Source organism: Podarcis muralis, chromosome 1 (genome assembly GCF_964188315.1).
Source record: "Podarcis muralis chromosome 1, rPodMur119.hap1.1, whole genome shotgun sequence".
Lineage (NCBI taxonomy): Eukaryota > Metazoa > Chordata > Lepidosauria > Squamata > Lacertidae > Podarcis > Podarcis muralis.
The window spans coordinates 3,680,159-3,705,719 of NC_135655.1; the positions used below are offsets into that span (position 1 = coordinate 3,680,159).

Consider the following 25,561-nt stretch of genomic DNA (forward strand, 5'->3'; position numbering starts at 1 on the left):
TCTGACCACTGGCCAGGTTGGCTGGGGCGAATGGGAGACGGAGTCGCTCAGCATCTATGAGGCCACAAGTTCCTCATCCCCTGTGTTCTCCTTTTTCTTTCCTTGTTCTGAAAGCTTCATGCAGGTGTAGGGTCTGTGTGTCTGTCCCCCCCCCCCATATGTTTTACATCTGTGTCACCAGGAACATCCCAAATTGTATTGTGGGCTCAAGGAACTCAGACAAGGTGTGGTCAGGGAGACATGCCTTTTCGAGAATGCATTAGGAAGAAGAGTTTAATAAATCACCCTACTTACATAACAAAATTTCTCGGAAACTGTAACTAGCAAGGCAGGTTGTTACTCAGAAGTAGCTGGAAAATGTGTACAAAACACTTAGCCGCCCATGTGACTCAGAGTTACCCATTTCTGTTCACTGGCGTCACAAGCCTTCGTTTTTCTTCTTCTGCAGCCAGCGCCCTTGTCGAAAGGTAAGCCGGAGCCTTGAATCTGCAGCTCTTTCAAGAAAACAGACTGTGTGTCTCATCTTAGTAGGAGACGGCTCGATGATCCACTTTTGCCGAAGAGATGCTCTGCAAAGTCTCTGTGAAGAGCTCTTGGCTCTATCCTTCCCAGTTCCCAGAGCATCATTAAAGAAGCTGTCATGATGGAAAAATCTGAAAAACATCAAGAAACCACTAACTACCTTGGCGCAAACTATTTTGCTAGTTTCTTCTCATCGGCTCCCTACGAACTCTGGTTTATAAAGAGGGTGCCAGCCTCTCTCTCTAACACAAATCCCTGCTTGTCAGCATAAGCCAGGGGTCGCTCATGTGGCATCTTCCAGTTGCTGTTGGCCTAGGAAAGTCTCATCATCCAAGAAGATACTTGTGGAGGCTGAGAGGAGCCATGGTCTAGCAACACCTAGAAGCACCACACTGGCTCTCCTGGGCCTAAGCTACCTTTGTTACATCCACACAGTGTTCAAAACTCCCATTGTTCTAGACACATTTTGTGACAGGGGATTTCATTAATGCAAGCAGTTTCTGAGCTCTGGGCACAGTACTGAGCCTAAGATTTCAGATTAAAACTGCCACTGCTTGAAGAAAAGGAGGACCTTTTTCTGCCTCCCCACTTCCAGCCACTCTCTGAAGACTGGAGAAGGGACCCTCATAAGAATACTAGGGGGTGGGCACGGGAAGGACTAGGCCATGTGAAAAAGGAATGTACAGTGGTGCCCCGCAAGATGAATGCCTCGCAAGACGGAAAACCCGCTAGACGAAAGGGTTTTCCATTTTGGAGATGCTTCGCAAAACGAATTTCCTATGGGCTTGCTTCGCAAGACGAAAATGTCTTGCGAGTTCCTGCAGGGTTTTTCCCCTTTCCCCCCTTTTCCCCCCAAGCCGCTAAGCCGCTTATCAGCTGATCGGCTAAGCCGCTAAACAGCTGATCGGCTAAGCCGCTTAACAGCTGATCCGCTAAGCTGCTAAGCCGCTTATCAGCTGATCTGCTAAGCCGCTTATCAGCTGATCCGCTAAACCCGCTAAGCCGCTAATAGCGCTAATCCGCTAAGCCGCTAATGGGCTTGGTTTGCAGGACGAAAAAACCGCAAGACGAAAAGACTCGCGGAACAGATTCTTTTCGTCTTGCGAGGCACCACTGTAAGATTTTAGCTACAGCTCATTCATTTTCAGCTTTGTATTCTTGTTATTAAAAAAAAGCGCACCTAGACATTCCGCTGCGGTGCCCATAATCTAGGTTCAAGCTGGCATTTAGCTCCTAGAATTCATCTCTCAGTTTGTAACACTGCATCCGCACCAGCGCGAACCAGGGCTCCCTCAGAAACCATAGCTTGAAACCATGGAAGTGAGTTAACAAAGCATAGTTATAAAATAATTTGGTTAGTATAACCATGGTTATGATAAGGGCACATATGGGAAAGGGGGTAGGAAGAGAGGCGAGGAAGGGTGTTCGCATTCCTAAGCCTGATTCCCATCTTGCATGCTATGACTTGGGGTGGTGGTGGTGCAGGAACGATCCAGGAGGGCAGGAGTAGCTTTGGGTGCAATTGGGGGGTGTTGAATAAAAATAAGAGGGCAGTGGAAGCATAAAGAAAGAAGAGAATTTTGAAAAACCATTAGTGCATGTTTCATCTGTTGTGTAATGATGCTTACTGGACAGCAACACCCAGATCTGGTGGCCCTGCTGGAGCCGAGGGGCTTTCCCGGTCTTGAGGGAACCCTTTTCGGCTTCAACCAGGCCTGGGAAGTGGATCACAGCTTGCCTGCCTACTTGGCCAATGGCAGGGGGGCACTGAGTATTTTTTTTTCTGAAAAGGGGGCAGTAGGCCAAATAAGTTTGGGAACCTGTGATTTGGAGGGAGACAGGATGACACCCGTGCTGAGCCAATGATTATCCTTTACAGGGCTGCAGGGAGGAGGGAGGAGGAGGAAACACAGAAATGAGATTTGGGTGGGCTTCCACTCAAAACCAGCATCTAGGCAGGATTTGAACATTCAACCACAAGAGCAGCAACCTTATATTGCTATGGCTCCCAAAAATGGAAGGTTTTCTGGAGCATAAGCTGGTCCATCTCTGCTGACTTTCCAGTGACCACCTACCGCTTTCTTCTTTCTGATGATGAAGATATGAATGTCCTCGCTCCGGTACTCCTCGTCGTGCTTCTCCAAGGGAACCTTCTCCAGATCAAAGTCCCTCTGAAGAAGCTGCAATTTAAAATTGCGCAAGAATAAAAGAGTGCAGCTAAACGTCCTTGGCCTCATTCAGATCTGAGCCTCCCAGAGAAATTGCACCACTTATGTAACCATAACCTCAGAAGCACAGGACAGAAATCTTCCACTAAGACTCCTGGGAGCTCAGCTGCTGCATCAAAGGCACACCTGGCCACACATCCTGCTTCTCAAAGGGGCAAATCAGATGGCTATGGGAAGCCCACAACCAGGGTAGGAGCGCCACAGCCCTCGGCCACAGCTGTTCCCCAGCACGCTGCCTCTGATTCTGGAGGGAGTTTTCAGCCACTGCTAGCTTTCTCCTCCATGCCTGATCCCCTTCTAAAGCAATCTAATTCGGTGACATCACAATATCCTGCAGTCATTTTGTAGTTTAACTATGTGCTGTGCCTGTCCTGACTCTCCCACCATTCACTTCCACTGGATGACCCCCGATTCTAGTACTAAGACGCAGAAAAACCTGTCCATACCACATTCTTCAGACCATGTATAATTTCACAGATAATAATACAATAATACTTTATTCGTTATACACAACCCATCTGATTAGGCTGGCCTCGCCACCCTGGGCAGCTTCCAACAAATTAGAAACATTAAGCACAATAAAACTTTAAAAGCTTCCCTAAACGGGGCTGCCTTCAGATGTCTTCTAAAAGTCAAGATAGTGGCTTATTTCCCTGACATCTGATGGGCGGGCGTTCCACAGGGCAGGGGCCACTACCGAGAAGGCCCTCTGCCTGGTCCCCTGTAACTTCGCTTCTCGCAGGGAGGGAACAGCCAGAAGGCCCTCGGTGCTGGACCTCAGTGTCCGGGCAGAACGATGGGGGTGGAGACGCTCCATGATAGAGGTCTATCGCGTTCTCTGAACTAAAGAGTCTCAAATGTTGTGAGAGTCTCTATCTCCTTGATCGTTTCGGCTGCCCTTTCTTGAATTTTTTCCAGATCTACAATATCCTTGTGGAGGCGAGGTGGCCGGAAAGCATTCAATGTGTGTTACAGCACATATTTTTGTTTTTTCAAAAAGCATTAAGAGTTGGGGTTAGTCTAGAAGACCCTTGGGGTCCCTTCCAACTTTACACTTCTATGACACTGGCAGAATTCTCTTTGATTTTTATATCCTGTTCTAGAAAGCGCCTTGGGATACTTCCAGGCTTTTCTCCACAGGAACAAGGGCTCCTCCGAGACATTCTGCACTGGCAGATGACTCACCTCAAAGTATTTTTTCTCCACTTCTGGGTTCTTCCCCATAGTCCTTTCTTCATAGCAGCAAAGGATGGTCGTCTCAGGGCCAGCCAGGTCCTTCAGAGTCTTGAGCAACGGCTCCAGTGACTGTCCGTAAAGCAGAAAGCACTTGCCGCTTAACTTCATTCCACACTTGCAGCTAAAAGGCTAATCTACAAGAAAAAATGTGATTTACCTCTTCGTAGTAGATGCAGTCTGCCATCAGGATGTAATCAGGTGCCGGAAGGAAGTCTGATACTTCTTCACCCCTAAACAAGAAGAAGGTGGATGCAATACAGAAAAGAACATTTGGTTTTATTTGTGCCCTGGTTTTCAGTCGACAGCGGCTCCCAAAGCAGCTTTATGATGAAATGCATAAAAAAGTACAATTTTATCTACAGGTTATGCAGGTGTGTGTGTGGCAGAGACTTCTGGGCAACCCCAAGAGCACAAGCCAGGCCAATCTTCACCAACCTGGTGACACTGTGGAGGGGTTGGACCAGATGACCTTCGCAGTCCCTTCTACAATTCTGTTAAAAAGGTAAAGGTACCCCTGCCCGTACGGGCCAGTCTTGGCAGACTCTAGGGTTGTGCGCCCATCTCACTCAAGAGGCCGGGGGCCAGCGCTGTCCGGAGACACTTCCGGGTCACGTGGCCAGCATGACATCGCTGCTCTGGCGAGCCAGAGCCACACACGGAAACGCCGTTTACCTTCCCGCCAAAGCGGTACCTATTTATCTACTTGTACCCGAAGGTGCTTTCGAACTGCTAGGTTGGCAGGCGCTGGGACCGAACAACGGGAGCGCACCCCGCCGCGGGGATTCGAACTGCCGACCTTTTGATCGGCAAGCCCTAGGCGCTGAGGCTTTTACCCACAGCGCCACCCGCGTCCCACAATTCTGTTAACTAAGACTAAAACTTTGGACCACATGCTGGCTGGGGCTGATGGGAGATGTAGTCCAAGGTATAAGGAGGGCAGCAGGGGGCAGAATAATGCAGGGCCTGACAGATCTACCTCTGCTGACCTACCAATTTAGTTCAACGCTTAGCCACCCCCATGCAAAACCTTCTAAGCTTCAAATACACATAAAATGCTAAGTCAGTTCAAAGCAAAGTATGGAACAGCTGGAGGAAGTTGAAAGCAAGCTCGTGTTCATATGATTATCTGTGACTTCACGCTACAGATCACGGCCCTACCTAAGAGTCACTCTCTGGTTAAAGTTGACTTCCATTCCCTAAAATTGGTTTGCAGTTTCTTGAGGAGATTTTAAATTACAGAACAAGAAGTTCATACGAACCATTTCAGTACCTTGGCTTGAATGGAGCCTGTGATAAGATGCCGATTATTCTCAATGTTCATTTTCAGCAAATCCTGAACTTCATCGAGATCTGTAACGGTAACGTTTGCACTACAAAAGAGGTGAGGGGGGGCTATATTAGTTGCCCGTCTCATTCTCTCTCTCACACACACACCATATGCAAGAAACCACACAATGCACAGGTTTTTAAGCATCCCTCATTCAGCTGAGAAAAAGTCCTGTTTGCAACTAAGTTCTTGCCAAAGCGACTATGCTTAAAACTCCGTACATGAGCCAACACAGATTCAGTTCTGGTGGGGAATGACTCAGGCATGCACAATTAGGGCACACACCAAAATAACCTGGTTAAATAAATCCTGCATAAAAAGGGATATAGATGAAAATAAAAAGTGGCAATGATTAATAGAATGCTGCAAAACCCATCGGCATGTTGGAACACTATTTCAGTCTCCAGTAGTAAACATTAAATTTGTACGATACCAGTGCAATTGTGGGGTTTTTTTGGGGGGGGGGGAGAGCCTGGACTCAAGGACCACAAGATGGGAGTGCTGGCTACTAGTGAGATGGCCTTAAAAAGACTTTGGGCAAATTCATGGAGGATAAGGCCGTCTAATTGATGCTTTTGAATTATGGTGCTGGAGGAGACTCTGGAGAGTCCCATGGACTGCAAGAAGATCAAACCTCTCCATTCTGAAGGAAATCAGCCCTGAGTGCTCACTGGAAGGACAGATCCTGAAGCTGAGGCGCCAAGGCTTTGGACACCTCATGAGAAGAGAAGACTCCCTGGAAAAGACCCTGATGTTGGGAAAGATGGAGGGCACAAGGAGAAGGGGACGACAGAGGACGAGATGGTGGGACAGTGTTCTTGAAGCTATTAGCATGAGTTTGACCAAACTGCGGGAGGCAGTGGAAGACAGGAGGGCCTGGCGTGCTCTGGTCCAGGGGGTCACGAAGAGGCGGACACGACTAAACGACTAAACAACAACAAGGCCTTCTTATAATATTCTAGTAGTTTATGATGTTGTAAACTTCCCTGTGGCCTGTTGACAAAGGGTGGTATACAGAATCATAGAATTGTATAGTTGGAAGGAACCTCTCGGGTCATGCAGCCCAACCCCCTGCCATGCTAAAGAATCCCCGACAGATGGAGTATCCTGTCTCTGTAGAAGTATCTATATAAAGGTAAAGGGACCCCTGACCATTAGGTCCAGTCATGTCCGACTCTGGGGTTGCGGCGCTCATCTCGCTTTATTGGCCGAGGGAGCCGGCGTACAGCTTCCGGGTCATGTGGCCAGCATGACTAAGTTGCTTCTGGTGAACCAGAGCAGCGCACGGAAACGCCGATTACCTTCCCGCCGGAGTGGTACCTATTTATCTACTTGCACTTTGACGTGCTTTCAAACTGCTAGGTTGGCAGGAGCAGGGACTGAACAACGGGAGCTCACCCCGTCGCGGGGATTCGAACCACCGACCTTCTGATCGGCAAGTCCTAGGCTCTGTGGTTTAACCCACAGCGCAGGGTTAAACCCAGGTAGTGCTGGGGTTATTACTGTTATTATTGAAGGCTCCAGGGTGCTGCTGCTGCCCGTCAGTGTGGGCAATACTGAACTAGATGGACCAACTATATGGGCCTGAGGACTGGAATTTTGCTGTTAAGGGGATTTATGGGAAGAGCTATAGCTATAGCTCAATGGGAAGGCCACCTCTATTATTATTATTATTATTATTATTATTATTATTATTCTGAAGGTCTCATGCTCAATCCCAAGAAGGCATCAGCATCTCCAGGTAGCGCTGGGGTTATTATTGTTATTATTGAAGGCTGCAGGGTGCCGCTGCTACCTGTCAGTGTGGGCAATACTGAACTAAATGGACCGACTAGATGGGCCTGAGGATTGGAATCTTACTGTTAATTTTAAGGGAAGAGCTATAGCTCAGTGGGAAGACCACCTGTATAATTATTATTATTATTATTATTATGGTCCCATGCTCAATCCCAAGAAGGCACCGGCGTCTCCAGGTAGCGCTGAGGTTGTTCTCATTAAAGGCTGGAGGCTGCCGCTGCTGCCAGTCAGTGTAGGCCACACTGAGGGAGACGGAAGCCCCGCGGCCGCTCTCCTCGCCCGCCTCCCCGCTGCGACGTACCCGAGGCTGGCGGCCATGAGGCCCACGAGGCCGGTGCCGGCGCCCAGCTCGAGCGCGGCCTTGCGGCGGAGAGGGAGCCCGGCCGGGCCCGCCGCCTCCTCCTCGGCCGCCTTCTCCAGGAAGCGCGCCAGCACCAGCGCCGCGTCCCACACCACGCAGCCCGTGCCGCCCGCCCAGCGCTGCCCCAGGCGGAGCCCCGACGAGCCGTCCCGCCGGGCCAGGGCGCGCTCCAAGCCCGGAGACGCCATGGCGGCGGAGGGAGGAGGAGGAGGAGCGAGAGCGGCGGCGGCGGCGGCGGCGGCAGGAGGAGGAGGCCGCTCTCCCCTCACAGACACAACAAGGCCGCCTCCAAGGGAAGCGGAGCCACGGCTGCTTATGATGATGATCATTATTCACATTATATCGGCAGGCAAACGTAACAGTACACTTTGGAACTCCCTGCCTCATGGTCACAGACACGCACGGCAAAGCCGCCTCAAAAGCAGAGCCATTGTTGCTTATTATTCACTTTATGTAACAGTACACTTTGGAACTCCCTGCCTCATGATCTCAGGGGGGCAGAGCCGGATTTACGCATAAGCTAAACAAGATATAGCTTAGGGCCCCACTCTCTTGGGGGCCCCCAAAAAAATTTAAAGGGGGGGGGACTGGATGCACATTTCCAAAATATAAGATAAAAAACATATAAAATAACACCTGCATCCAGCAACTGTGTTTTGTGTTGTGTAGGCTCCTATGATGTGAGTCATGGGCCCCGCCTGCTAGCCTGATCCCTAAAATATCACTGGTTTGCTCCTTTCTATATACAGGGTGCCTACATTTTGCATGGACTGGTTGCATGTCAACATGGGCAAATGGTTTTAGATACCTATTAGGTCTGTCAATTACCTTATAGCATATATTCAACACAAAAAGCAGCGACAATTTGTTGTGGACAAAGGACAGCTGGACATAGAAAGGACCTGTTTTTGGACTACAATTCCCATCATCCCTGATCACCGCTCCTGCTAGTAAGGGATGATGGGAGTTGTAGTGTAAAAAAAAAAAAGGTGGGAAACCAAACTATTGCTTTTACCGGTAATTTTGTTACATTTTTTTGTAAACCGCACAGAGGTTTTTCACTCACCTTATTAAATAAATAAGCATCCCACCACTTTCAGGCCCTAAAAGCTACCGGCAGTCTCAGTGATAAAACATAAATCAACGCAACTCGTTAACAACCATTGTCATGATTATTTTTTGCTGTTATTGGTGGTTTTCTGTTTGCTGCTATTGGTGATTTGCTGTTCGGGGAAGAAGGGCAGGATAGAAATGTAATAAATATTAATATTAGAAAGTCACCAGCAGAAGCCTCAGTTGGGACTCGCAGCTCACTCCTCTGTCCATCCTGCAAGATTTTCTCCTTCACACTTTTTTGCTTCCTTAAAGCTATTTATAGATAGGGTGGCACTGTGGGTTAAACCACAGAGCCTAGGACTTGCCAAACAGAAGGTCGGCGGTTCGAATCCCCGTAACGGGGTGAGCTCCCGTTGCTCGGTCCCAGCTCCTGCCAACCTAGCAATTCGAAAGCACGTCAAAGTGCAAGTAGATAAATAGGTACCACTCCAGCGGGAAGGTAAACGGTGTTTCCGTGCACTGCTCTGGTTCGCCAGAAGCGGCTTAGTCCTGCTGGCCACATGACCCGGAAGCTGTACGCCGGCTCCCTCGGCCAGTAAAGCGAGATGAGCGCCGCAACCCCAGAGTCGGCCACGACTGGACCTAATGGTCAGGGGTCCCTTTACCTTTGGTGCAAAAGGCGGCTTCCGGCCAGGAGGCAGATTAATAGCAAAGCTTATTGAGAAATGGCAAACTGGTAACTGGCAGCAGGCTTTACAAATAATTCACTGCATTTCTCTTGGGAAGAGTAAATCCTGCTTGGGTGGGGTATGTCGCAGTTTGATGCCAACCATGTCGTGGAATCTGTGAAAAACCTGCATGCACGAGGAGCACCAACCCCACAGATAAATGGCCCTCTGGAAAACAAAGGCCCTGAAATGCAACCTTTTGGATCACCAACCTGAAAATCAAGCAAGCTCCCTTGGCCATTCCTCCTTCTCAGTACAGTGGATGCTCGGGTTGCGAACGTGATCTGTGCGGGAAGCACGATCGCAACCCACAGCGTTCGTAACCCACGGCTCCGTGTCTGCACATGCACGGGTCGCGATTTAGCACTTCTGCGCATGCGCAAGCGCCAAAACGCAGAGGTAGGTGCTCCGGTACTTCCTGGTTTGGCACGGTGTGCAACCCGAAGCATCTGTAACTCGAGATATGACTGTACTACAGTTTGACACCAGCCAGCCAAGTGGGAAGAGGGGGAACAGGCAACGGACATCAGGAAAGTGAGCCTGTGGCCCTCAAGCCCATTGACATCTGGCAGCATTATTATTATTATTTAGATTATCTACCGCCCTTCGTCACAAGATCTCAGGGTGGTTCAAAAAATAAAAGATGGCATGGCCGTCTCATCAGGAATCGTGATGCCCTCGTCACAGGTTGGTGGCAGTCGAAGATTTCAAACTGTTGCGCACATTACCCAGATCTTTAGAGAGGCCTATTCCACAAAGTATTTGCTGTGTGGAATTCAAGCTAAATGCAGAGCGCATCCCTGAATGCAGAACATGAGGATAACTCGCTCTCCTTTCCTCCCAGCCACTCTTTGAGAGCCAGCTTTCCCACATTAGCCCCAGAATAGTTGGGGAAACCCAGCCAGATGGGCAGGGTATAAATAATAATGAAATTCTTATAATTTCTACTTCTTTGGCGATCACTTGCAGCCAAGTAGGATGATCTTCCATGAACATGGTCTTAACAGTGGGTCCATAAATGACTATGGAGGCCAATTCTGGATCCACACGTCCTTCCACAGTGGGGACATTGGTTTCTGGGCGGGAGTTGATCACGGTGTAGATTTGCCAAGCATGCCTTCCTCTTCACACGTTTCTCCCTTGCGTCCTGAGTTCGAGTGTCTTCAAAGCCCATGACACCTTTTGTGAAGGCTGTTCTCCAACTAGAGCGCTCGCAGGCCAGTGTTTCCCAGTTGCTGGTGTTTATACTACAGTTGTACCTTGGGTTGAATGTGCTTCGGGATGAGTGCATTTGAGTTGCGCTCCGCGGCAACCCAGAAGTAACGGAGCGCGTTACTTCTGGGTTTCGCCGCTTGCGCACGCACAGACGCTCAAAATGATGTCACGCGCATGCGAAGAAGCGCCAAAACGTGACCTGTGTGGGACGGATCCCGTTCGCATCTAGAGGTACCACTGTACATTTTTAAAGATTTGCCTAGAGAGAGTCTTTAAAACTCTTTTGTTGACCACCAGCATTACGTTTTCCATTTTTAAGTTTGGAATAGAGTAATTGCTTTGGAAAACGATAATCAGGTATCCGCACAACATGACCAGTCCAACGAAGTTGATGTTGAAGAGCCATTGCTTCAACACGGGTGATCTTTGCTTCTTCCAGTATACTGGCATTAATTCACCTGTCTTCCCAAGTGATGTGTAAATTTTTTTGGAGACACCATTGATGGAATCTTTCAAAGAACTGGAGATGGTGTTTATAAGTGGTCCATATTTCACAAGCATACAGTAAGGTTGGCAGTACAATAGCTTTGTAATCAAGCATTTTGGTTTCCCTGCGCATGTCCCGGTCCTCAAACACTCAGCACTTCAGTTGGGAAAAAGCCGCACTCGCAGAGCTCAGGCGATGCTGGATTTCGGCATCAATGTTGGCCCTCGTGGAAAGCTAACTGCCCAGGTAGAAGTGATTGACACTTTCCAACATTACACCATTGAGTTGGATTTGTGGCGCTGCAGAGGGGCTGTTAACCCTTCTAACGAAGCTTAAGTTATGCACAATGCAGCTGACTGCATTCTTGGACAGAGGAATCTGCCTCAAACCAGGTCAAGCTATTTGCCTACCTTTTGCAGGGTGTAGGTAGAAACCTTTCCACCTGATACAAGATGCCAGGCTACTGAACCCAAGATCTTCCAACGGCACAAAAAGTAGGTACTTCCTTGTGCTCTCCCGCTCCCTCTCCCGCTGTTTTGCCCTATGGCCGATTTTAAACTGCAAGCTCCTATCTGTGCGGACTGAATAACTCTTTTAGTACCCATGTATACCAGTGAGACAGTATAATAATGATTTGTCAGAAGCAGCACCTTGGAGCTTTTTCATAAGGCCCAGAGTGCTAAACAATTACATACCGAGAAATTATACGAAAGGCAAGATTTCCCAAGCGTATTTGCTTCCCAAGTGTTCCCATAATAATTTATATACTTAAGATTTTGTCTCTTTGGCTGGTCTAGTTAGGAACAAGGCGCTCTTCCATCTCCTTGTTCAGAACTATTTTCCCAAAATTGATAATCTAGTTCTCTTTTTTCCTTCTTTTAGGTTTCTGTACCAGCCCAAGAAGTCCAGGTCAGGGATTCCACCTCAAGCAGGAGATACAGTACAATTTTACTGGGCAGCAACTGGTTAGTAATTTTTACCTCCAAATGGGCACCCATGTAGATTTCAGGCTTCCAACACTAAAACATATTGAGCCATCTCTGGTCCAAATAAGCAAGGAAGGTTCTGTTTGTGGTCCCTAACCCGCCTGACAATCTTTGCAAGGAAAACGTAACTTGCTCAGACTCTCTTAAAAATTAAGACCAAATTGATTTATTAATCTGGTTAAGAACTCTGATACAAAGCACAGTAAAAGGCCACAGACCAGTCAAGAAAAGGCTTCTGGTTTCTACAGTACTTGGACCAGACTCAGGTTGCCAGCTGCAGCTCAAGAATGCAGAGCTCTGCTGGGCAAATGAAGGTCTCCCTTGTTTTTTTAAGTTTCAAAAAAGGTCCGGATAAAGAACTTCGGTATTTGCTGGTTTAAACACCACATTTTCCAAGGGGGACCTCATAATGAAATGAAAGCGAAAACCTAGCTGAAGTTGCTTTGAGTCTGGAAGGCAAAAACTTTTTCCCTGGTATGCAGGAAAATGCTTATGACAGTGTACTGGAGTAACAGACTGCAGAATAGGCCTCAGATCACAGAAATGTATACAGGTTATCAATCTGTAAATATACACTATAAACAACTGTACATAATATGGCGTAATAGCTTTGTTCGCCGAAACAGCAGGCAACTTTTTTAGCTTAAGACATCTCCACTTGCCTGAACAAATAAAGGCACGACCTGACACATGCTAAATACTATCTGCTAAACTGGATGAGGCCGCCCTGCTCTGCTCACGTTGTGCAGAACATTTGTAGTGCATGCTCTACTCTTCTTCAGTTGCCTATCCCTTCTAAGTCTTCAGCAGCAAAATCCATGGAAAATAAGACATGTTATCCACTAATGCTTGAGAACAGTAGTAATGGTCATTCACAAACCTCTTAGAATTTATATTTATAGATATTTTCTGAAAGGCAGGTAGCTGAAGAGCTGTTGTTTTTTTAAAGAAATATCAGAAACATGATATACATCTTCATGCTTTGGTGGGGATTTTACCATTTGGAGGTACAACCCACTAGGCAGTCTCCCAAGCAAGACCCACTGAAAAGAATTCAATGCAACCCGGTGAGCCTTGCTCGGGAGAACCTAGGTCTTTTTAAAAAATACGTATGTAGAAAAGGTTGCACGTGCTCCAGTTTGGAAATAAAATATCCCACTAGCAACCATTTTTTTTGGCTCAGTGCAATGAACTGATGTCAGTTTAGAAGTAGCGTAGTGTGTCATTTACAGTGCAAAAATCTATATTCTTTGTACTGGCAAAACGGTCGGCACTGAGGAGGAGGAGGAGGAGGAGGAGAAGGCAGTGCTACTGATCCCCTGAGGAGAACGCTGTTGCAAGTGGGTATGGAGGCTGAGGGCGGCAGGAGGTTGTTCTTGCTGCTCCGATGCTCGAGAACGACCAGCAGCGCTCTGGGTGCAAGCGTTAACTTTCCAAATCCACTGCCTCGCTGGAATAAATTAAAAGAAAACGGGTACTTTACAGCTACAATTCCAGTGTCCACGACTACTGCTGTGAAGGTCATTGAGGAGTTTCCGCGTTCTCGAGCAAAGAGTGTCTGTGCAAAGGAGGGTGGGAGAGCTCCCTCTTGTAAGTCTTTGGTGGCAGTTTGGGCAGCAGGGGGCTGGAGTTGTGGCGCGGCGGGACTGGGGGAGCCGCCAGGCTGTTGGGATTCGGGCTGAGCGCGCAGCAGCGCCGCAGCACGCGAGGCGACGGGGTGCTCGGAGGAGTGTTGGGCGAGTTCGGGCACGTGCTGGCTTCCCGCAGCCGGTCGGGGTCCCTGTGAAAGCGTCCCACAGGGGGCGGCTGGAGATTGAAGGAACAGTTCACAAAGTGCTCTGGAGGGCGAAGGGGGACTGGAGGAGGGGTGTCAGGAAGAGGAGGCGGGTCTCTGGGAGGCGGCGGCGGAGGGCTTAGCAGCAGACCAGTGTAAGCTGGGACTCGGGGCTGTATCTTTGGAGGAGGTGGGTGCCTGGGGGGGATAGCGGGAGGATCGTCATCGGATCTGGAACCGCCCTGGAACACGAGAGAAGAGAAGTTACCCAGAATGCAGCAAGGCTCCCAGAGTAGCATGAAAGCAGAAGGACATTTAGAGCAAGGATCTTGCGCTCGTTTTTTCCATACCTCTCTATCTTCCCCACAAATCTGCTTTTTAAAATCAAATTTTGTATTCTCACACCCCAATCTGAACAGCAGCTCCTCAGGCATGCAAGCACACACTACCTAACCGAACCTGATTGTGCAAAATGAAAGGAGCTCATCCCCTGGAGAAGAACATCTGAAAATCTCCAGTAGCACAAATAGGTCTAGCTACTTTTGAAAAGGCTGTTGCTCTGGGATGTAATCCACTGGGAGCAGTCAAGTACAACATTCCTTGTTTTGCTAGAGTGGACATGCAGGGGATGTTTGGTCCAGCCGGTTGAAACTTCCTGTTCCTCCTGGCCTGGAGCATCCTTCCTTGCATGTGACTAGTGGGTGGGCGTGATCTTTCCAGACCTGGTCAAAGGCCAAGGCCTGCTGCCACTCTCCCTCTTTTCCATGTTCCTTTCGTCCTGTGAACTTCCCAGACTGCTAACTGCAGTCATTAGGTCAACCCACATAAGGGGAAAACCTGTTTGTATATGCTTGTAACTTTAAGCCTTAAGCCTGCCTTCAGGGATCACCCTCTGCTCTGCCTGATCGTGAGTAAACTTTCTTTTTATTGCTTATGAACAAGACTGTAGTGTCTTTATCCTTTTAGGAGGGATTCAAGGGGTCTTACCAGGAAAATATTAGAACACATCTCAATCTGGACAAGCCAGATGGAACTGCGTATTGTCTTAAGAAACTCACACAAATTTGCAACTAGTTTTCTGCTGGGTAAAGGGGAATGCACTCTGCTAAGTAAAGGAACTTGCTAATGCAAGTTAGGAAGGATATTAATAAACAATATTAATATTGCCACCCTGAACATTCCCGCAGCTGCAGCATGGAAGCGGCTGGCACACTGCATTCTGAGTTTGTGTGTCTGGCTACATACATACCTTGGAGTTCAAAGAATCGTGATCAAACTTCTTGCGAGGAGGCAGAGGAGGAGGAACCAGAGCCTCTTCACTTAATTTATGCAAACTCCCACATGAGCTGAAGAATGACTCTGAATGAGGGAGGAAAGAGAAGTAAGAGAGCGTGCCATGTCTAACTTTTGCTGCTCTTTACCATCAAGGCCTTCAAGAAATTCAGAAGCCAATCTCTATGACTTCAACATTTCTAACAGAGAAGTACAGCAAATTTGTGAAATTGGCTGGTTTTTTAAACAAGAAACTAGCATAGAAATATTCTCTATTGCCGGCTGTCAAAGTCCATAGAAATTAACAAATTTGTTTAAGGGAATCCTGCAGTACTCACTTGATTGCGGCAAAAAGACAGGCGCAAATATGCTGTTGTTGCTACCTGTAAAGATAAGGTGGAAAGGAGATCATTTGCATGTCCCGTTGCACCAGTCGGCTAAGAAAATAAGAGAAAGGCTGAGTACTGGTTGCTCATACAATGCCTGCCAAATAAGGACATAATTTTCTGCTACCCAAACTTTGCTTAAAGGACACCATGGGTTCTTTGGACCATTTACTCCAGCATACACCTACTTAAAAAGAACTTTCAGGTTCATTTCTTGCAGGATGAACATGCACCCAGTGCTTGATAAACCCATTTGTTTCTTAATTTATGAACAGGACTTTGAATATTCTGGGCCCAAAATTGTCTGAAGTTTCCGATCAGCATTACAGAAACTGCAGGAAGTCACCTCCTACCCTAATTTCAAAGTTCAAAAAAGGATGGGGGAGGTCCTAAGAGCAACACATTTTTAATGAATCAGATGATGCCAGGTGTTTGGTTGAACCCTCACCCCACCAAACCACAGTCAGCCTGCTTGTTGCCGCTCCTCCATTCAGCGGCGTAACGTGGGTTGTCAGCACCTGGGGCAAGGCAAGTAATTTGCGCCCCCTAACCTGCCGCCGCTGCCAGCTTCTTCTTGCTGCTGCCTGGGCTGGGGTATTTACGGTAAGGTAGCCACGGTGGCGGGTCCGTGTCAGGTGATCTGGGGCGAGTTGCCGCTGGCGCTGCCGCCCAAACGATGCCGCTTGCCCGGAGGAGGGCAGAGAGGCGAGGAAAATGCAACATGGCCCAGCAGCTGCAGCAGCGGTGGCGGCGGCGGCGGGGCTGTGAGGAGGGGCTGCCTGGTGCACCCTCCGTGGCCCTGACGCGCGGGGACCGCGGCGAGCGCTGAGAGCCGCTGCCAGCTCGTCGGTTCCGCGAGACATGGGGCTCTGCTACAGCCTGCGCCCGAGGCTCTTCAGCGACTCCGGAGGCGGTGAGCGCGCCCCCCCCCAGATGTTGCGCCCAGTGCGGCCGGCCCCCCCTGCACCCCCCACGCTACGCCACTGCCTCCATTTGAGCTCAATAAAACCAACATTAAAAACAATCAGGGCTAATAATTTTAAAACAGGCTGCAACGGTTTAGAAGACTCCGGCAGAAAGGAGAAGCTCAAAATATGCACCAAGTCACCCATCAGATTTCACAGGAGGAGAGCAATTCCCATCCCCCGTGCCTGTCTTCAAGCCAAGAGGTACAAAGAATTCACTTGGCTCCATTTTATCAGTGTAACTAATTCACTGGAGGCTACTTAGAACACAGACCATAAGAGCTGTTGAGATCCATGTCTAGGAACACGCTGAGGTCTGAAGATGCAGAAACCGGCGGAGTGGATGGTATGACTGGCGAGGTTGGTGCTGACGCTGCAGACTCGTGTTCGGCTTCTGTAATTCTACTGAAACTGATCTTGTAGGGCTCCTTTTCAAGAGGCGTTGGGTGGCCCCTCAATGTGCCCGACGTGGAGCTGTGCCTGCCGGCATTGGGCCTTATTCCAGGAGATTTCAGAGAGTAGTTTGTTTTCCTGGGCTAGAGTGAGAAATAAGCCATTTCAGAGACCTCCCTCCCACATATGACTTGCAAGGAAACAAACCAGTGCGGGAAACGTTTAGCGACGAAGAAACAGCTATCTGAAAGAACTGGGTTTTACGGGGTTACTCTGAAGTAAGTCTACACAAGGGTTTGTTTTTTTTCATCGAACTACAGACCAATTCTGTAGACCAATACGCAAAGCAAGTAAAAATAATTTCCTTCCAACGTTAGTGTGATAGGAAAACGAAATGCATTTTCTCCAAGCCAAAATGTCGGGGAGGGGGACCCCATCAATTCATATTTAACAAATAAAATACCGCCCAGTTGTTCTGAAACTACATAGAAAGGGGGGGGGGGAACACTTTTAAAAGTCAAGAAACAGAAGGAGTAAACAAACTGGAAGGAAGCGATTTTGATGGGAAGGAAAGAAGACACAGTTTCTGAAGGCATTGGGGTACCACATGCAGCCCCCCAGAATGTAGACTGGTTGCTCTCACCTGCCTTATAGGACTGAGGTCCAGCCACCACCCCCCTTCAGACAATCAACCACCTGTATCTTTACGTACAAGGAAGCTCCTGCTCCACCCATTTTTTTAAAAAGTGCAAATCATATGTACACACTTTTAAACAGAATTGAAGACACCCCAAGTGACTTACATATCTAGGGGGCTGCTTGCAGTTTCGAGGCTCAATCTCCAGTGATTTGTTGAACAAGTAGTCTGTAAATTCTTTCTCTGGAGAGCTTCCCATGGGGTTCAGATTTTCAAAGAACCTCTGGAAAGACAAAAATACATTTTCAACCAAACTGAATAAAAATTCCCATTTACAAATTTGGATGCGCCCATGCGTCTTTGAGGAAAAAGGTGCTGTGTTTGAGGCAGCAGTTTGACAGGCCAACCCATCCTTATGCCTTGCATTGAATTCACAGAATGCCATGAGAAGGAAGTTGGAGAACACCTAGCCTAGCTGTTTCCCTGTCTTGAGCAACATACATCATTTTCAGGTCATGATGCTCACTTCAGATTAGCAAAGGGTGCCCAGAGTGGAGCAGTGCTCAGTTCTGAACTGGGCTCGTTTAACTGACACATTTAGCAAATACAGCTTGGAAAATGGATGCTTTGAGATATGCACAGCTAAATGTGAGCCTCAACTTCACATTTGCAGCTGCTGTCATAGCCTCAGCAGAACACCAAAGAGTTTTCTTTCACCTTCACATGCACACAGCCAAGACCACCCATGCTCTCCACTTACCCGTATGTCTGGTTCGACCCGTAAGCAATATGGCTGGTTTTGATACTGCTGGATTTCTCCTGTGATTTCAGCCACTTTCCTCCTCTTGCTGAAGTTGATTAATCCTTTCCCTTGTCTTTTAAGGAAGTCGGGATTCCCTTCCTCAGTCTTCAGAATATTTGTTAAGTATATTCCTAATTGGGGAACAGGAAAAGATTTTAAGTTTTCCACATTCATGCCATCTTTTTTTGCACATGACCAAGACTGTAAGTAGGGACGCGGGTGGCGCTGTGGGTTAAACCACAGAGCCTAGGACTTGCCGATCAGAAGGTCGGTGGTTCGAATCCCCGCGACGGGGTGAGCTCCCGTTGCTCAGTCCCTGCTCCTGCCAACCTAGCAGTTCGAAAGCACGTCAAAGTGCAAGTAGATAAATAGGTACCGCTCCGGCGGGAAGGTAAACGGCGTTTCCGTGCGCTGCTCTGGTTTGCCAGAAGCGGCTTAGTCATGCTGGCCACATGACCCAGAAGCTGTACGCCGGCTCCCTCAGCCAATAAAGCGAGATGAGCGCTGCAACCCCAGAGTCAGCCACGACTGGACCTAATGGTCAGTGGTCCCTTTACCTAAGACTGCAAGTAAAGGAAGGAAAGCTCATTCTAATAGCTTCCCTGGCTCTTCTCGTTATCTATGCCTTTTGGCCTTGGTGGTGCTTATCTGTAGTATACATGCCAGCTGAATTTCTGATATTGTTTTTAAACAACTCTCAAGCATTTTGGACTGATTTCACCCTCTTGACTTTCAACTTCCTTTGTACCAATCCCTGCCTTTTGGGAACATTTCCTCCCTTGAAGTCTATTGTGACCATGCTGGATTTTCTTGGGAATTGGCCATGTTCATTGTAATTTGCCAGCACTATACTGTAGTCACTGTTGCCAAATGGCTTGGCAACACTTACATCTTGCACTAGGTCTTTTGTTGTATTGTGTTTTTAATATTTTTTAATATTTTGTTGGGAACAGCCAAGAGTGACTGTGGCAACCCAGTCGGATGGGTGGAATATAAATAATATAAATATAAATATAAATAATATACATACTGTTCTAGGGCAAAATCATTTAGGGTATCTAGAAACTTTACCCCTTGATCCAGACATATGTAGTCTGAGAGTAGTTACAACAGCTACTCATTACTTTTCTGTTAAAATGTACAGAGAGACAGAATGAAAGAAGAAGTAAGTAACATAAAAACTTTTGCTTGTTTAATAATGAAGAAAGCTTATTTAAAAAACAAAAAACATTGCCATGGTTTTATCACCCCTTTCTACACAGAGATGCAGCAAACTGCCCCTTAATTCCGCTTCTGTGCTGTAACTTACCAAAGAAAGGCACACAGGGTGGGTTGATTGACTTGAGTTTAGCAAGGTATTTTTTAAAGTGATCTTGACTTAATTCTACTGCTTCATCCAAAATTTTCTTTTTTCTCTCCTGCAGTGCCTAATTTAACAAGGAGAGAAAGAGAGCCACACACTGCTATATTTAATACTACAGTATATTTAACACTTGCCAGAAATCTGTGATCGTGCTATACATTATTTCATTTAATATCTTCATTTTTTAATTATTCAGCCAATCAAGTTACAAAGTCAGCTTTAGGGTCTGCCAAAGCTCTTTTACCCAGTATATGAAGACAGACACTAGGAATACTCAGCAAATTGCAAAATGTATTGCAAATAAAAAACAATAAAAATGTTCATAATACAGAAACTGCCAAAAAACACTACTATCCACCAGGCTGAAGTTTGGCAGAGCACAAAGCAAAATGGGAACATAGGATCTCTGTGAGCTCTGAGATACACAGGCTTGATTTTGGAAAAGCAACTCTACCCTTCCACCCCAACTCCCCACCTACAACTACATATACTTTCCCAAAGCAAAATCATGCAGATTTGTATTGCACTCCATTAGCCTTTAAATGTGGATAATTTTAGTTTTTAAAAACCTGGCTACACTTCCAACTCTGGTACAGACACCAAAGCTTACCTCAAACGTGTGATCCAATCTGTACACGGAGACAGAATTCATTGCACTTACAATCTCCAGCACACCATTAAAATTATTCAAGTCTTGGAAAACCTGCAAGATTTCAATAATCCTGCCTAAGATGGCCACTCGCTCTTCAAAGTTCTCTGTTTCCACAATGCACCTAATTTATGAGAAAGAGGGAGAGAAAATCCATACATTTTTAGCTACCATGCTAAGTTCAAGTTGCTGGTTTTGGTGTATAAAGCTTAGAATCAGAATAGCTGAAAAATAATCTCACCCCTTATATACCAAATCAATCGCTGCACTCTGCAACTGAGAGCCTCCCGTAGACGCCATCTGTTCAGGAGGCTCATTCTGCTGAGTCCATTGAGGGAACGACTTGCCTGAGGCCACTCAGTAACCTTCATGGCTGGGCAGCGCTTCAAACCCACGTGTCTCTGATCCTACCCAAATGTTCTGTTTATTGTACCACACAACTATCCTTGCATAAAAGAAACTAGAACGTGATGAAGACCAAGTCTGTTTTCTAGAAGGATGCACCTGCCAGTTTCATACATTAAAATTAAATAAAAAGTGCTTCCTCCTCTTTATTGTTAGCTGTTCCCACAAAATTATCTCTTCAGTTCCTCAAAGTTTAAAATCTAATTTGGAAATATGCGCACACATGCTCTCTCAGGAAGTGGAAGAGGGCAATACAGTGGTGCCCCGCAAGACGAATGCCTCGCAAGACGAAAAACCCGCAAGACGAAAGGGTTTTCCGTCGCAGAGGCGCTTCGCAAGATGAAGTTCCCTATGGGCTTGCTTCGCAAGATGAAAACGTCTTGCGAGTCTCGCCATTTCCCCCCCGCTTCCCCCCCCTTTTTCAAAGCCGCTAAGCTGTTAATAGCCTTTTAACAGCTTAGCCGCTAAGCCGCTAATAGCGCTAAATCGCTAATAGCGCTAATTCGCTTAGCCGCCAATGGGGTTGCTTCACAAGACGAAAAAACCGCTAGAAGAAAAGAATTGCGGAACGGATTCTTTTCGTCTTGCGAGGCACCACTGTACACTGTGACTGTCAGCTGCACTGGGGACTTTGCAGGTGGCTCCCACCTGCCCCTCAAAGCCATTCTGTACCATGATGATCAGGTGGGATTTGAAACTACTCTATCAACCATGAAGCTGGTTTGATGCCTGCTTCAGAGACAGAGAAAACCCGTTTTTATTTACCCAATTCTTCCCTCATTTCCTTCTCTTCTACCAACCATCTATCCTCTTCCTTGCTGCCTTCTCCTTCCTAATAACCACTGCGAAACACGTGCTCCAATGGTGCTTCCCACTTCCTAACACTCCATTTTCCTGGCCACCGCAATCACATACCATCAACCTTACTGACCCTATCACAGAGGTTTAAAGGGTAACGGGAAGAGGGGAGGAAGGGACATGCTCAGCTCCTCTGACTAAAGCTTTTCAAATTAAGCATTTTACAAACTGATATACTATAAAGGCAAATGTCACCGAAAAATCAGGTACAACATGAGTGAATGGCCCTGTTGATCATGGCTTATTATTCTAGTTCATTTCATCAGGTATCCTTCTACTTCCAAATATTCTTTAAAAAATATTTCAGGTGATAAGTAACAAGAAGAAAGGTATGGAACGACTATAATCAGATTACGTAATCTGAAAAAGGCAAAGTTACCTGCAATGCTTTTTTTTTTTTAAGGGGCCCAAGCCTTACTAACAGAATGTAACAAATACAGTCGTACCTTGGAAGTCGAACAGAATCAGTTCCGGAAATCTGTTCGACTTCCAAAATGTTTGACAACCAAAGCGTAGCTTCTGATTGGCTACAGGAAACTCCTGCAGCCAATCAGAAGCTGTGGAAGCCCCATCGGACTTTCGGCTTCCAAAAATAGTTCGCAAACCGGAACAGTCACTTCCGTGTTTGGGACGTTCAGGAGCCGAGTTGTTCGGGAACCAAGCTGTTTGACTTCCAAGGTACGACTGTAATGGAAACTGTAAATGTTCAGTAAACGTTTTATAATGAAAAGGTTAGGAGTTGTGTGAATGGTGTTATTATACAGTTTAGTCACTAGGTGGTACTGGACTTGGCTGTATATGGAATTTCCTGCTCCTATTCTGCTGTGGTCTGAAAGACAAAAAAGTTATTGTCCGGCTCCCTGACGAAAAGTGTGTGTTCTCATAGCCTTCTATGACAGGAGCCTCCCAGGGCAGTGATCAAAGTGATGCCTCTACTTGATTCACCACTTACTTTTCAAACCAAAGCGTAAGGTTTGTGGTGTGCCTAATCATTTTCAGTAGATTTGGAGAATTAATTTCTTTATCTTCTTTTGTCCACACACTCCCAACAAGTTCAGATGGCTGGACAGCCCTGAAACAGAAACAGACAGGCCCATGAATATGAGATACGGAAAGCTGAGGAAGAGTCCAGACATTTATGCTACTGAAGGGATGATACCGGATATCAAGAGATGCGATATGGTGGTCACATGTCTGCTACTGTGGGCTGCTGCTCAGCAATTTTCCAGAAAGGGGAATCAGAGCTTACATGAGGACATCAATTTCAGCTAATTAATCAGTGGCCCAATTCTTCTAAATCTGAGGTCTGCCGATTCCATCATTCTAGGCTTGTTTCGTTTTTCAAATGACACAGTCATCTTTTCATGCATGCTTTAGCTGAGATTCCTTCACTGCAGTGGGGGATGCGGGTGGAGCTGTGGTCTAAACCACTGAGCCTCTTGGGCTGGCCGATGGGAAGGTTGGCGGTTTGAATCCCCACAACGGGGTGAGCTCCCGTTGCTCTGTCCCAGCTCCTGCCAACCTAGCAGTTCAAAAGCACGCCAAAAAGTGCAAGTAGATAAACAGGTACTGCCATGGTGGGAAGGTAAATGGTGTTTCCGTGCGCTCTGGTTTCCATCACGGTGTCCTGTTGCGCCAGAAGCAGTTTAGTCCTGCTAGCTACATGACCCAGAAAGCTGTCTGTGGACAAATGCTGGCTCCCTCGGCCTGAGAAGCAAGATGAGCGCCGCAACCCCACAGTTGCCTTTGACTAGACTTAACCATCCAGGGGTCCTTTACCTTTACTTTTACCATTGCAGTAGGTTGGACTAGATGACCCTTAGGACCCCTTCCAATACTAAGATACTATGTTTCTATAATTCTATAATTCACCCTCCCTATTAAGTATTAGATCATGTGTACAAGAAACTAAGTATTAGATGTACTAACAAAGAAGTGCTAGATTAAAAAAACAACAACATTTCTACTAATCCTCTCCTTTCAGAAACCCCCAATTATGGCTTTGATGTATAAATTTTTATGATTTATACTGTACTTCAGAAAGATCAGAACACCCACTTTAGAATGATCCAAGCACTCTCCCTTTTTTTGGGTAACTGAACGAGGTTGGATGCCTCCCTTATACCTAATGGAGAATAAGCAAACCACTTTACATTTATTATCCAAGCACTCTTTAAAGGTAAGAGAGATTTTAATCAGAGACTCCCTGGTTCATCTGTGTGCATGAAGCGACCTTGAAACGGACTATTGGTCCATTTAGTCCAGGACTGTCCCTTCAAGTCTTTCCCCATCTTCCTACCTTTTAATTGGAGCTATCAGGGACTGGTGCTTTTGAATTCTGGTGCTGGAGGAGACTCTCGAGAGTCCCATGGACTGCAAGAAGATCAAACCTCTCCATTCTGAAGGAAATCAGCCCTGAGTGCGCACTGGAAGGACAGATCCTGAAGCTGAGGCTCCAATACTTTGGCCACCTCATGAGAAGAGAAGACTCCCTGGAAAAGACCCTGATGCTGGGAAAGATGGAGGGTGCAAGGAGAATGATTGGACAGTGTTCTCGAAACTACCAGCTTGAGTTTGACCAAATTGCAGGAGGCAGTGGAAGACAGGAGTGCCTGGTGTGCTCTGATCCATGGGGTCACGAAGAGTCGGACAAGACTAAATGACTAAACAACAACACCAGGGACTGACCTGGGGACAATGTGCATTACCATGGCTCCTCCCTTGACTGCTCAGCTACTGTTATGTTGCACCTGACTGGTGCATGACATAAATACCACAGACTGACGGTGCGCACTTGGCATATACTGGTATGTGAGCATGTACAGTCCTCATACTGCTACCTATACCATTCAGACTGAATCTGCACCAATGAACCTGATAGGAGAGGAGCACTCTGCGGTTCGTCAGGTGATGGATGTCCAACAGAACACACTCTACCTGTAGAGATCAGATTCCAGGAGAGTCAGCTGCCGAGCAATCTCTATGGGGTGGAGCGTCATGAGGTCAAACGTCTCAAACTGGCGGCTGATGTGCCACTCAATTGGGGGTGGAGGGCTCTCAAAAGTTATGTTGTGGCTAATGCCGTTTGCATGAGCTTGCTTCTTCCTCCTGATGATCTTGACAATGGATTCCACCCACTTCTTCATGGATTTGCCTGGAAGACATATTGGATACGGTGGGAAGGGAAGATCATACATATGCTTTAATTATTTTGTGGCAGGGTTGCTCAGTTCCATATTCACTGGTTTGGGATTTTACGGTGGCTGAATTTATGGCCAATTCTGCAGGAAATGAAACGGCCACTTTCTGCATGCAGAAGCGTGCGCTGTACCACGGCACAGAGCAATGAATCCACTGCCCCCCATCTCTGGAAATCTTGTTCAACAATCCCCTCTAGCACCTTATGTACACATCTAGTATTCTTCATCAGCCCTGCCTTTTTGCAAGCTCTGTATTCCATGTAAGAACATAAAAAGAGCCCTGTTGGAACAGGCTAAAGGCTTGTTTAAACCAGCATCCTGACTTCACAGCGGCTAACTAGATGCCCATGGGAAACTCAGAAGCAGAACCTGAGCACAAGAGCGCACTCTCCACCTGTGAGTCCCATCAGCTGGTATTCAAATGCATACTGCCTTTGACAGTGGAGTCAGAACATGGCCTTCATGGATAATAGCAACTGACAATCATAATCTCCATGATTTCATCGGATCCTTTGAAGGTGACCCGGAAACTGCAATTAATCCAGAATGCGGCAGCTAGACTGGTGACTGGGAGTGGCCGCCAGGACCACATAACACCAGTTCTGAGAGATCTGCATTGGCTCCCAGTACGTTTCCAAGCACAATTCAAAGTGTTGGTGTTGACCTTTAAAGCCCTAAACGGCCTCGGTCCTGTATACCTGAAGGAGTGTCTCCACCCCCATCGTTCAGCCTGGACACTGAGATCCAGCGCTGAGGGCCTTCTGGCGGTTCCCTCATTGCGAGGTTACAGGGAACCAGGCAGAGGGCCTTCACGGTAGTGGCGCCTGCCCTGTGGAACGCCCTCCCAGCAGATGTCAAAGCAATAAACAACTTTTTTACTTTTAAAAGACAACTGAAGGCAGCCCTCTTTAGGG

The 25,561-nt window shown here is 47.1% G+C and overlaps 2 protein-coding genes across 5 annotated transcripts in view; both read right to left on the reverse strand.

Moving 5' to 3' along the window:
- Positions 1–255: 255 nt before the first annotated feature.
- Positions 256–7,815, reverse strand: VCPKMT (valosin containing protein lysine methyltransferase). Of its 2 annotated transcripts, XM_028720162.2 has the most exons (6): positions 7,412–7,815; positions 5,246–5,356; positions 4,144–4,216; positions 3,936–4,055; positions 2,598–2,702; positions 256–653 (listed from the first exon to the last, which is right to left on the reverse strand). In XM_028720162.2, the coding sequence occupies exons 1-6, from the start codon at positions 7,798–7,800 to the stop codon at positions 639–641; spliced, it is 813 nt and encodes a 270-aa protein (XP_028575995.2). In that variant the 5' UTR covers positions 7,801–7,815; the 3' UTR covers positions 256–638. The 2 variants fall into 2 exon arrangements, with proteins under 2 accessions (XP_028575995.2, XP_028576082.2); XM_028720249.2 differs by lacking the exon at positions 3,936–4,055.
- Positions 7,816–12,086: 4,271 nt separating this feature from the next.
- SOS2 (SOS Ras/Rho guanine nucleotide exchange factor 2) overlaps positions 12,087–25,561 on the reverse strand; it is a 43,029-nt gene continuing 29,554 nt past the window's right edge. For all 3 annotated transcript variants that reach the window (XM_028717813.2, XM_077924761.1, XM_077924730.1), the window contains 10 exons: positions 24,385–24,601; positions 22,400–22,519; positions 20,146–20,308; positions 19,482–19,599; positions 18,131–18,303; positions 17,537–17,653; positions 16,615–16,876; positions 15,328–15,372; positions 14,967–15,076; positions 12,087–13,959 (listed from right to left, as the gene is read on the reverse strand). In XM_028717813.2, coding sequence (XP_028573646.2) covers positions 13,465–13,959; positions 14,967–15,076; positions 15,328–15,372; positions 16,615–16,876; positions 17,537–17,653; positions 18,131–18,303; positions 19,482–19,599; positions 20,146–20,308; positions 22,400–22,519; positions 24,385–24,601 — 1,820 coding nt within the window. In that variant the 3' untranslated portion in view covers positions 12,087–13,464. The remainder of the gene's footprint in view (positions 13,960–14,966; positions 15,077–15,327; positions 15,373–16,614; positions 16,877–17,536; positions 17,654–18,130; positions 18,304–19,481; positions 19,600–20,145; positions 20,309–22,399; positions 22,520–24,384; positions 24,602–25,561) is intronic.